This window comes from Grammomys surdaster, unplaced genomic scaffold (genome assembly GCF_004785775.1).
Source record: "Grammomys surdaster isolate TR1022 unplaced genomic scaffold, NIH_TR_1.0 167, whole genome shotgun sequence".
Classification (NCBI taxonomy): Eukaryota; Metazoa; Chordata; class Mammalia; order Rodentia; family Muridae; genus Grammomys; species Grammomys surdaster.
Genome location: NW_021604615.1, coordinates 9,140,006 through 9,153,488, shown reverse-complemented (window position 1 = coordinate 9,153,488; position 13,483 = coordinate 9,140,006). Strand labels below are relative to the sequence as shown.

Below are 13,483 nucleotides of genomic sequence, written 5' to 3'. Positions count from 1 at the left end.
GGAGAGGAACAGAAATAAAAGAGTCTGTATGTCTAAACAAAATTCTCCAAGTAATGTGCACTTCTGTGTGTTTGAAAGGTCAACTGAAGACGGTGATGATGGGGGTGATGGTGGTGATGATGGTGAAGATATAAAGAAGATCCTTTACCGTACGATTTTATAGATTATTTTTAAAACTTAAATTTTACCCTTGGCCTGGAATTTCTACAAAGAACATTTCCAAAATGTAGATTTACACGACCACCACCAGCCTCTCCCATCTTATGCCCTAAAGAATGCTTTGTGCTGAACGGCATGCTGCTTGCTACCTTTTAGAATATTCCTGCATGTAAATTTACTTCGTATAGTTTGGTTTTGCCTTGTAGTTTGTTTACATGGTGGGAACCTAGGGAATCTCCCGGCACACCCCAGAGTGGACCTGACAGGCTCTCCCAGACCGTCATGACACATTTTCTCATGTCAAACCATAGACTGTCAACAGACAAAGCCATGAACCATATGTGACGCCCCATCCGGTGTCCATGTTTTTTTACTGTACTCTTGTTAAGAAGCAAAAGGCATCGCACGCACCCCAATAAAGTGTGAAATCAGAGACGTGCTCCTACCCTCCGTATTAAGATGACAGATTACGTCACATGTAGATCTTGATACCTCGAGGTGAGCTAACAGGTGGTCGGAAAGGCAATGTCTGACCTTTAGGTCCTTAGGTTCGTGACATATGTTAACACCGGATGTTGTTCCCAGTGTGCTTGCTCCTCTAGGGGAGGCCTCTCTCTATGGTAACACACCTCAGTGATGACCTCCTGACAGTGGCAGACCCAGGGACAATCAAGCTGCCCTGGACTCAGATTCACCCCAGGCTTCCAGGATTCACAGCCGAGCCACCACTCTGTTCTTGCTAGGGAGAGGATATATATTTGATACCTCCTTGCATACATAGCCTCCATGATGCAGAACTTCATAATATAGGCCATGCGGGCAATTTGCATACTGAAGCCCTGATCTACATTTTGCATATGATTAAAATGTCGGGTTCTCTGAGAAAAATGTGGCGTAGTCATTGCAGGGACTCGCAGCTGTAGAATCCGAGACCCCTCAGTCAACTCTGTTCCTGGTCTCATTTGTTTGACAGATACTATCTTCTGAGATGATGCTAATTATTCCATTTCTGTGAAGAAACAGCTCTCTCCAAAAGAACCAACCATTAAAATGCAAATAGGTGTTTCCCACTTCACTGGTTAGCCAGGGAAGGCTGTTAACAACTTTCTGACGGGAGGGGGAAGCTACCTCAGCCGTGTTTCAACTCTGGGCCCTTTCTAGGAGGTGTGCTCAGCTTTGAGCCTCCTGCTGCAGAGTCCTCTGGCTCTGATCCCTTCGGTGTGGTTTATAAGTTAACGCAGGGGCCCCGCTGAAGAAATTACTGAACAGAAAAAGCTGATTCTAGATTCCACTCACTGCACCGGGCCAGCTCTCACTTAGACTAATTACTTAAATGATTTAAAAACCTATGAATATTTATATGCTGGTGCTTCCGAAGAACAAAGCACAGCTGAGCCCAGGCAGCCCCTCAACCTTTCTCTTGTTCCAAATAGTTCCACTTGCAGAACTGAATCAACCCCTGGGAGGGCCTCGGAGAAGTCTGGCCTGGAAGGCGGTTCGTGAAGACTAGACCAGGCCCTCCTCTACCTTATCAGGAGGTTCCTCCTGACCACCTAGTTTCCACCTCTTGGACAGCTGGGGTTACTCTTCCATGAGGTCCAGCCTGGCTCCTCTTAAATGTTTACAAGCTGACCCATCCTAGCTGACCCACAAGCGTATGCTCACAAAATTTGGGATGTGGGCATTAAACAAGGACTGGCACGGGGTGTCTGGGACAGTGATGAGGACCTAACCATCCAACAGTGTTGGGTGGGGGACACCAACTCTCACAAGTGCTGGGTCCTTCCTAGACATAGTATCACTGCCCTAGAAACTCTAAAAAGGAATCCATGCCCCTTCTTGGCTCCCACGCTTCCTGTAATGATCTAGCCATCAGACAGCCCAAGCCCAACCTCCAAAATATGTTTTCTCTGGAATCAGAAAGTGCCTTTGGGGACCGCACGCCGCACAGGGTACACTATCCTCAACCGACAGCAGACTTGTGTTTTAAGAGAAGGCAAATGAAACTCATTGGAATTTGCTCAAGCTGCAACCCTAGGAGGTTTACTTCCTGTCCCCTCTGGTATCTCCAGCATGCTGGAATCTTCAACAAGAAGTGCGGACAGGGGCATTGTACTTGAAGTCAAAGCGTAGTGACTGCTCCCAGGCTGGGAATAACACAGAAAAGCTGTAAGGATCAGAAAGGATAGAGCTCCCAGTGCCCCCAAGGGCCTAAGACTGTAGAGAGCGTCACAGCAGCCTTGAGACAGAGGATTGTCCCTTTGGAGGTTACACTTTTCTCATAATCCGGAAAGACCAGGGACAGAGATTTATGCAAACAACCAGACCTTGTCACCAACTGAATCCATGTTATGCACTTGTGGGGTTAGTGAGACAAAAAGAATTTGGAAAACTTTGTCAAAATACTCCTTTTGCCACCAGACTGAAGAAATTGCCTACTGGTCAGAATTTTCAGATTAGCTTGGTACTGGAGCTGTCTTCTGTTTGGCAGGGGAATCTGCTTAGTTGGTCTGTCTCCAAGGCACTGAAGTCATTTGGCACCCAGGTTCCTGAGCCAGTGTTAGGAATCTCGTATTAGGAGAGGGAGTGGGGGCTGGAGCATGACCCCAAGGCTGCTCCTGAGCTACTGTGTCTCCCTGGAGCCCCGAGGGTGGCTAGTTTTGCAGTTGGTATGTCTCTTTAAAAACACACAAAATCATAACCCAGCTTCTCGAGTCCCCAGAATAAGGGCAAGCCAATGGCTTCCACATTTTCTTTCTTCCTCTTTGGACCACTGACAAACGCCATGTAAATCTGCTTTCACTATTTGGAAATGTCGTTTCGTTTAAGCATCATCCGAGGAGCTTGGCTCTGGAATGTCTCAACCACAACCATTGGACCTGGCTGACACTTCTGTCCGGATGGGCAGCATGTGCTCACTGGCACATCCCCTGAAGCTCAGTCACTGGCAATTAGGAGTAATTTCACAAAGCCTTATTTGAGGTGAGCTCCATCAGAAGCTTTAGGTGGTATTTTTAAAGCTAGCAAATGCATATTGACGTCTATTATCTGGAGAAAACAAGTTGAAAATTTCTGAGTCCGGTACAAAAATAAAAGGAAACTCTGGCCAATGGGACAGCACGTTGATTTTGCCTCGCCCATGATTCTCTCTCTGGCCAATGAGAAAGCGCGTTGATTTTGCCTCGCCCATGATTCTCTCTCTGGCCAATGGGACAGAGCGTTGATTTTGCCTCGCCCATGATTCTCACTGTCCACCACAAAGAATATACTCTCAACACCACAGCTGTCCAATCAATTCATCTGTCACGGCAGGTTGTCACCGCAGATCCAACTCAGGAGACACTATGGTGCCCTGCCCACCAGAGCAGACATGCAATACTTACCTTCTGGCTCTCCACAAAGGGTGCACTGGGACTCTGTGGAGAAGAGAGAGAGAGAGAGGAGTTAGCCATGAGCTGGACGCCACACTGCTCGTGAATGTAGGCAACCACAGCAACCTCCCGCCGCTGGAGCTCCTGAGACCTTAGCACAGAGTTGCCCCGACCCAGCAGTTCAGCAAGTTTTATCTAAAACCTGGACTTGCAAATGCCTTGAACATTATACTTTATTAAGATAACCACCTCTCTGTCATATGCATAAGTGCACACCAAATCCATTTTCATAACTGTACAGGGCTCAACGCTTTCAAGCTACTTAGATGACATTGGGAGGGCGGTGGTACCATTTTCGATAGCTAAATGTTAGACCACGTCTCTGTCAGAATTTACAGTCGTCATGACCTTCAGATGCAGAAAGTATAGCACATCTCATTAAAGACACCCACGTCCACCAATACTGATTGATTTCTTCATAAATCAGCCCATGGCTCTATACTTGGCTTTATAGAATGGACAGAGAGACAGACGACATGGTATCTGCAGGATGTACCCAGTGGAAGTCACAGCACCTACAGTATGTATCCATATGTACAATCACTTAACCAATGTTACTGCCTACAATCCAGCGTTAACCAGAAACAGATATGGTATCCATTCCCAGAACTCTCGACACAAGAAAGCCAAGGGGCTTCCTGGGGAACAGGGGGAGCTTCCAAAGCTTGACTCTCTGGCTGACTATAGTGTATGTACTATAGGGTATATAGCATAATGGTATTCGGTTGCCCCAGGCACACATAGGGTAAGAAGACATGGTGACCTATGTGTAGCCAGACAGAGTTTGGAATGCACAGGTAACTCCTGTACCACTCAGTCATATACCCTGGCATACACTGGTATAGTATCCTTGTGTGCACCCAGACACACACAAGCAGGCACCAAAGGCATGGTGACTTCTGTCTCTACCTGGACAACGGGGTACACAGGTAGGGTGATGTCTACATGCTCACCCACACACTTTGGGGTATGTAGACATGGTGACCCAGCATGTATCCAGACACATACTCAGAAGTACAGAGGGATAGTTATCTGTGTACTCAGGCTGTTAGCATTTCTTCTAGGCTCTACCCCATAGTTACCTGGCAACTGCCAGGTATGTCTGACTCACTATAAAAGGGGCTGCTTGCCCCCTCTTCTCTCTCTCACTCTCTTGCTCTCTTACCCTCTTCCCCCTTTGTCCTTCTCTCCCCATTCCCTCCCCCCTTTCTGCTTTTCTCTGTCTCTACTCCCCCCCTTAACTCCCCTTCCCAGGCCCTAAATAAACTCTGTTCTATACTATTTCATCATGTGGCTGGTCCCTCAAGGGGAAGGGATGTCTCAGCATGGGTCCCCAGAGGCACCCCTGTCCCCTGCACCATACTGTACCTCTACAAGCATACTCCTGGCTTCTTTTCCATTTTATAAAACACAACACAGGCAGAGACACAGTAGACACATGGGACCTCTGTGGTAGACAGAAAAGCAGACGGTCACCGTGCAAAGCATTTTTCTGTGCACATGTTTTTAGTGTGGGAGCTTCAGAGGGAAGCCCCACTGGAAACAGAAGGCAAAGCTGACACATAGGCAGTCCATGCACATGCTTGGCGACACTAGTAGGGGCAATGACGCCCTTATCCTGACACAGCCAGCAGAAGCTCCCACATGAGAAGCCAAGAGGCAAAACCATAACCTGTTTCCAGCAGGAACCCTCAGCCTCAATCCCACCCCAGAATATAGGGGTTAGGAGTTGCCTTGGGCTGTGGCTGTCTCACTCGAGAATGGCTGTAAAGGCTTATGCTCGGCTAGCTTCCTAGAGGGGACAGAGTGCTCACCTCAAGGCCTACAGCCTGAGGTCAGATTCCCAGAATCCAAGTAAAAGTCAGAATAGCGGCACACCCACCTTTAACCCAAACAGAATGATGAAGGGTGTGGAGAGGAATCATATGGACAACTAGGCTGCCACATACAGTAGTGACCAAGAAGAAAGACCCTGTCTCAAACATGGTGGAAGAAGGTGGAGGCCAACACTAGGCATTGGCCCTCACTCATATATCTACACACACACACACACATATACATGCATACATACACACAGAGACAGACATACAGACACACACACATATACAATACATGCACATGTACACAAAGAGACAGAACATAGACACACACAGAAACAGACACATACATATACATATGCATGCATACACACACACACACACACACACACACACACACACACATACACACACACACAGCCCATGTCCCCTGGGTTTTTTTAAGATCCCACAGCAGAAAAGCCCCTCAAGTAAAGCACCACAAGAACTTTACAGGGTTCCTAGGAACACAATGCTGAGTACACATGGGTAGCAATCACGCTGGGTCCAAGGCCTCTGGGGAATAGAGGACAAGGCAGCAGTGTCCCCACAGGGCACCCAGCATGGGTACCTAGGGTCTTAAGCACTGGAGAGCAACATCTGGTCTAACCTTCAGCAAGAACCAACCCATTCCCTGCTCTGTTGCCTGGAGGCAATACCACTGCTCTCCTGGTGTGTGAACTAAACCCCAGTCCTGGCTCTACGCCGTGGACTACAACTCCCAGAATCCACACCAGCACTGACCCACCGTTAGGATCTTTCCCCAGAGAATTCATCTCATCCCAGCTGGTACACTGTGACAGCACAATAAAGTTCCTTATAATGAATTCAAACCGACAAGTCAAAGATCACCAGAAGCCTCCAGAACAGAGGTGCCAAGCTACCAGCTCGGCCATTGTCAGAACAAAAGCATTGAGCAGGTGCTATTCCAAGCTGAATTATTAGTACCACTACACCTCATGCTTTTAAGTATTATTTCCAGGAAGATGACAGGGACAGGTGACTACGCTCATCACCTCTGACTACATTTACCAGTATTTCTCCATGAAAGCCCACAGCTGGCCTCTGCGGCTATAGTGTACACTGACAAGTGACCAGGTCTGATGGTACTTTTCATGAAACACAGTTTGAAGTTTGACATGAGTCCCTGGTTCCAATATTTGGAGGTTACCAGTGCAGGTATTACATACTGACATGAAAAACTATAAGAGCTAAGTAGAAAAGGCTCACTGGGTCCTGGCCTGTGTCTACTCTTCAGGGTCACATTCTGTAGACAGGAGCATCATGACTGCCAGAGACATGTGGAATAACTACATGATTCTAGAATATGGTGCTGACTACATCTGATTGTTGGGAGTCTGGTGAAAAGGTCATATAGCTTCCAGGGAAATGCCCCAAAGGCACCAAGGACTTCACCAGCATAGACCAATGAGGCTTCCAACACACTCTACAAAAGCTCCAGGCCTGGCCAAGTGGGCTGAGCTGTTATGAGGATGAAATCGAATGAGTCTCACATGGCACAGTGCACAGTGCATGGTGCATGGTGGCCAGTACTGGACCTTAGCTTACTGAATGACAGCTTGTGCCCCATCAGCTTGAGTTCCCAGGAGAGGGTACTGCAGCTCTTGCCTCCCATCCTCCCCTGGCCCTCCAGCCTTGGCCTTTGACTTTCTCAAGCCCAACGGGTTGACTACCCAAGGAATCCATGATGGTGAACAGTGCCCCCTTGGGATCCAGTGTGACAGGGTTAGACCCCGTGGTCCTTCTTTGCAAGAAACACCTGCTTAAAATATGCTGGCTATAATGAGAATTGATCTGGTTACACTGAAAATTCATCTCCATTACTGAACTCATTTAAATAAGGAGACAACTCTACAAATTTATGTCAATTAACACAGACTGAGAGACCTGCTCGTGGTTTTATGTGAGTTCTACACTCACCTGTGCCAGATGCAGACCCTTGAGAATCTGGTGATTCCCAGAGCTGCAGAGCATGAGCAGCCAGAGCCAAACTCGCCGCTCTCTGGCATATGGTAAGTACCTAATTTAAATCTCTCAGGAAAGAAGGAACCACCTCTGTGAACTGCGAAGGCGCCCGCCTCCGGTTGGAACTTTAAATGCACCCACATATTTATCAGAGGCCCCTTCCAACTCTGTATGGGAAGCAGCACGCGCAACTTCTCCATGCTATGCCCTGACTAGAGGCCCTAGACACCTGCTCTCTCCTGACTGCATAGGCAGCTGGGGTTGAAAGTGCACGTGGTGGTAGCTGAAGGGATGGGAGAGAGAAGCAGCTCTGTTCTGCCCCGAACCCCTTGAGGAAAGAAGCCTTATTTGCAGGAAAGCCCCTGTGCATGGTTGCTGACTCATGGGTAATTCCCAAAGCCAGAATTCCAGGAGGTTATAGACAGGAGCCCCCTCACTCCCGAGGTTTATTCAAATTCACGTTCCGGTTCTGCATGCCACAGAGGAGGCCCAGTGCTCTGAGCAGATGCCCCTCAGAGTGACCCCAGGAGAGGAAGAGGCAGAAAAAGGATGGCAGGAAGAACCATAGAGAAGGAAGGACGTGGGAAGTGAGTGCACTAGGCAGACATTGGATGCTGATTGGTGACTAGTTAGCCTCTTTCCCTGCTCTCTCCCAGTCCCTCCAGCTGAGCTGTGATGACCAGACACATGGGCATACCCAATACTACTGAAGTTATTTGTTCCCTCCACACCATGTCCCAGACTGACTGCTCCTGGACATGAGGGTCAGGAGTGAGAAATTGCTGCTCTCCCCAACTCTGATTCTGTCACAGTTCCACAAACATGGCAAAGCCTTTGCTGAGACCTGGGGCCAGACAACACTTAATCCCAGAACCCAGTATGATCCAAGCATATAACACATGTCATGGAAGCACATGACAAAATGCCTATGTCACAGAATATGGTCAAGCCGCCATGTGACTGCATGACAACCATGTGACTTGACCTAACAGGCCAGGACCTAACTCTACATCAACGGGAGCAGTCCTGTGAATCATGACTGGTTTTTTTATGATAGGGTCTTACAGCTCATTGCAAACATTTAACCATAAGGAGAAAAGGGCAAAAGCACAGGACTTTGCTTTCAGTTCTATTTGTAATGTGCCTTCCTCTTGCTTTTTTTGGATGTTTACATCAGATCTTGAATGTGTGTGTGTCTATGTTTATGTGTTGTGTGTGGAGGTGTATACATACTGTACAGGCCGTGGGCTCCTCAGCTATCTCAAACCTCCTAAGGACTTCCTTTCTGTCATGGCCTCTGTCTCTGTGTCTAAAGTGAGCTTTCCCACATCTGGGTGCTCTTTCTGTCTCTGATGTGGCCATAAAGATGGCCTGCTAGTCACCAAGACTCAGGCTCTTGCTCTTCCTGGGGAAGGCCACGCCCCTCACACAGCTTTCTCCACCTGTCCCTATGGACCTGCCATGACCAGTACCACTGGAGGATCTGTGGGTCCTGAGAGTGTGTTTCATCTTTCAGAGTCCCTGCTCTTACTATATTGTGACTGAATGGTCTCTCCCATCCGCATCTCCGCAAATGAGGCAAATTGTACCCTTGTAAATTAATGACCAGTGAATGCTATCTTTAAATTGCTAACAGTTTTGTCAGTGATTGCAACATGCTAGGCGTGGACCCCAGACCCTCTCACCTATGTCTGGGATGACTTAATGAGTGAAACCTATTACATAGAGAAATACGTAAACTATAAAATTGCTTTTAAAGGTAGCAATTAACTAAGCATAGTAGAGGTTTCATTTGAAGGTCTCACTCATTGTCTGGTTTTCCTTACTGTGCACTCCCATCACATGTTTATGTAACTCTTACTTAGGGGTAACTTCTGAGACACCCCTATTTACCACTCCAGGCTTTTCCTTACACATCTACTAAGAGTACACTAATAGCAGGTTACAAACGCGTTGTCACCAGTCCATGCCTCCCAGTACACCTGTCCCGTACTGGGTTTTATCTAACTATTACTGAATGAACAGTAAATCGTGTTCAGGAGTTGGGGATATAGCTCAGTTGACACGTTGTTTGCCTGGCATGTTCAAGGCAGGAGTTCAACCCCTGGCACTGTATAAACTGGACAGGGGAGCATATGGCTGTGATCTCAGCACGTGGGAGATGGAAGAAAGAAGGTCGGGAGTTCAAAGCAAGCCGCAACGATAGTATCTTGAAGTTAGATTCTGTCTTCGAAAATAGGACTGGGGAGATGGATTAACAGATGAAGGTGGGTGCCTTCTGTAAAGCTTGATGATCTAAGTTTGGTTTCTGGGACCCATGTGGTAGGACAGCACACTCCTGCATCCTCTGAGCTCCACACATAAGCACAGTGAAGGGAGGTTCCACCATTGTCATGGTTGCATACAAATAGAATTCTAACTTGATTTTTTAAAATGTTTTAAAATACTACATTTTTATTTACTTTACATCCTGATTGAGCCCCCTACCTTTTCTTCTCCCACTTCTCCCATCCATTTCCCCTTTCACTTATGCTTAGAGAAGGGGAGGTACCATTCTACTCTGGAACTCAGCTGGACTAGGGGCATCTTCTCCCACTGGGGCCAGGCAAGGAAGCCCAACTATATGAAGGGGATCCAAAGGCAGGCAACAGAGTCAGAGAGAGTCCTTGTTCTACTTGTTAGAAGACCCACATGAAGAACAAGTTGCACATATACTGCATATGTGTAGGCAGCCTAGGTCTAGCTCATGTATTCTCTTCCATTGATGCTTTAGTTTCTGTGATCTCCTCAGGGCCCAGGTTAGATTATTCTATAGGTCTTCTTCTGGCATCCTTGATCCACTCACTCACTCAAACCCTGGCTCCCTCAATCCTTTCCCACACCCTCTACAGGACTCCCTGAGCTCTGCCTATTGTTTGGCTGTGGGTCTCTGCATTTGTTTCCATCAGCTGCTAGATGAGACCTCTCAGAAGACAGTTATGCTAGCTCCTGTCTGCAAGCATAGCAGAGTGTCATTGATAGTGTCAGGGGTTGGCTCTCTCCCATGGGGTGGGTCTCAAGTTGGGCCAGCCATTAGTTAGCCACTTCCTGGATCTGAGTTCCATCTTTATCCCTTAACCACATGCAGACAAGACAAATTTTGGGTTAAAGATTTTGTGGGTGGGCCTGTGGATTTAGCCTGGTTATCCTGTAATTTATGGTTAAAAATAAAACACTTATAAGAGAGTATATGTCACATGTGTATTTCTGGGTTACCTCACTCAGGATAATATTTTTTACTTGCATCCATTTGCCTGCAAAATTATGAAGCCTCATTACTAATAGCTGAATAGTATTCCATTTTATAAATGAACCACATTTTCTTTATCCATTCTTTGGTTGAAGGACATGTAGGCTGTTTCCTGTTTCTAACAATTACAAATAAAGCTACTATGAACATATTTGAAGTGTCTTTGTGGGATGGTTGAGAATCTTTTGGGTATATGCCCAGGAGTGGTATAGCTAGGTCTTGAAGTAGAACTATTCCCAGTTTTCCGTCTAAGTCTTTTCGTGTTTTCAGTATCAAGGTGACTGTGGCTTCTTAGAATGAGTTTGGCAATGTCCCTTCTGTGTCTATTTACTGGAGTTATTTGAGGAGTATTAGCATTAGATCCTCCTTGAAAGTCTGGTAGAATTCTGCACTAAACCTCTCTGGCCCTGGGTTTTTCATTTGTTGGTAGAGTTTCAATGAATGCTTCTATTTCTTTGAAGTTATAGGACTATTTAAAAAGTTTACCTGATCTTGATTTAACTTTGGTAATTAATATCTGTCTAGAACATCATCCATTTTGTTTAGATATTCCAATTTTGTGTAGTACGGGCTTTTGAAGTAAGGCCGAGTGATTGCATTTCCTAAGTGTATGCTGTTATGTCTCCCTTTTTACTTCTGCTTTTAGTAACTTGGATAGTGTCTCTTTGTGTTTAATTTAGTTTAGCTAAGGGCTTTTGTATCTTGTTGATTTTCTTAAGGAACCAACCAACTCTTGGTTTTGTTAACTTTCTGTATTGTTCCCTTTGTTTCTAATTTACTGATTTTGGCCCTGAGTTTGACTATTTCCTGGTGTCTACTCCTCTTGGGTGTATTTGTTTCTATTGTTTTTTTTTCCTCTAGAGCTCTGAGGTATGCTTTTAAATTGCTTGTATGAGATCTCTCCAATTTCTTTATGAAGGCACTTAGTGCTGTGCACTTTCCTCTTACACTGCTGTCATTGTATCCCATAAGTTTGGGTATGCTGTGCATTCATTTTCATTGAATTCTAGAAAATCTTTGATTTCTGTCTTTATTTCTTCCCTGAACCAGTGATCATTAAGTAGAGAGTTATTTAGTTTTCATGAGTTTGTAGGCTTTCTGCTGTTTCTGTTGTTGTTAAAGTCCAGCTTTAATCCATGGTGATCTGATAAGATACTAGATTTTATTTCAATCTTCTTGAATCTGTTGAGACTTGTTTTATGACTATATGGTCAATTTTGGAGAAGGTTCCAAAAACACCATGAAGGTAAACCCAAGAGTCAGTGGCTTTAGTACAGAAACAGCCATGGAAACCAACTGTATAAGTCCTGTGGCTGACAGAGTGGTTAGGTGGCTTTCTCTAAACAGCACCCCTGTGTCTGGATCCCAAAGCAGGAAAAGAAAGGCTAGCTACCACTTCCTACCAATTGATTGTGAAATGCCTCATTTGGCTGAAATGATTCTGGGGGTACATATTTACCCTCCTCAGAGTAAGCTTGACTTAAGAATGTTAAATAATTATTAGACTCTCCAGGGAAAATAGCATCCAGTTATTATTCCATCCAAACATGTGCTCCCTCCTGCAGAGCGCACCTGGGATTAAAGATCAGCAAGACCAGCAGCTTCCCAAGGAAAATCAATGCCTCTTTATTTCACACCACGGCTATCTACGAAACAGGACGGTGCTCATGACTGGGCCGTATCCATCCAGCGATGCTCTGTAGGAGCAGCCGGGGCTCTTATTTCCCCCTTCACTGAAGGAGAGGATTAAGTAGCTTGCCTGTCACCAGCCACATAGTCCTGAAAGAAACTTCTAGTTTTTGACAATTTTCAAAATATTTCACCCAGCAGAGCTTTCTGTGGTCTCAACCCAGCTCTTTAAGGACACATCAAAGATACACAAGAGCAATCAAACTGAAGCCATAGTCTGGCCTCCCTGATGATTCGGAAACACAAAGGGCCCATCAAAAGCTATTCAGTCAGGAAGTCCACCCGTGACTCTTCTGTCCAGTCTTGGCAGCTGACAAAATTGCCTCACTGTCAGCCCACAGGAGGAGGGCAGCAGTGTCTCTGAAGGACCAGGCTACTCTGGAGGACAGTCATACTATCTAAGGCTCTTGAATGGTGCTAAGACCCCTGCCCTACCCACTCCCCACCCACAAACCACAAGGATTTTGTGGGTTTTCCCCACAGCTGTCTTTTCCAATCGATGCAACCATCCTCACAAAAACCAAGAGATGAAGTACCTGCCATCTTTCCTTTCTGGTCTCAGTTCCATTTTTTTAGTATCACAAGTAGTTCTGGCTAGTTTTCTGTCAACTCAAAATAAACTACAGTCATCTGCTAGGAGAGACCCTCAATTGAGAAAAGTGCCCCCATAAGATCCGCTGTAAGGCATTTTCTTAATTAGTGATTGATGGGGGAGGGCCCAGTCCATTGTGGGTGGTGCCATCCCTGGACTGGTGGTCCTGGGTTATATAAAAAAGAAGGCTGAGCAAGACATGAGAAGCAAGCCAGTAAGCAGCACCCCTCCATGGCCTCTGCATCAGCTCCTGCCTTCAGATTTCTGCTCTGTTTGAGCTCCTGCCCTGACTTCCCTCAATGACAGAGTGTAACCTTGGAGTTGTAGGCTAAAACAAACCCTTCCTTCCCCAAGTTGCTTTGGTCATGGAGTTTTATCACAGCAATATAACCCTAACTAGGACCAGGGTCATCAGGAGGAGCCTAGGTTATGCTCTCTCTCCTCACACAAGCAGGAGCCTCTCCTGAGGCCATGCTCTCTC

At 46.3% G+C, this 13,483-nt stretch overlaps 1 protein-coding gene across 2 annotated transcripts in view; it reads right to left on the bottom strand.

Moving 5' to 3' along the window:
• Dlgap2 (DLG associated protein 2) overlaps positions 1 to 13,483 on the bottom strand; it is a 720,970-nt gene that overhangs the window by 300,072 nt on the left and 407,415 nt on the right. For both annotated transcript variants that reach the window (XM_028766298.1, XM_028766297.1), the window contains one exon: positions 3,543 to 3,575. In XM_028766298.1, coding sequence (XP_028622131.1) covers positions 3,543 to 3,575 — 33 coding nt within the window. The remainder of the gene's footprint in view (positions 1 to 3,542; positions 3,576 to 13,483) is intronic.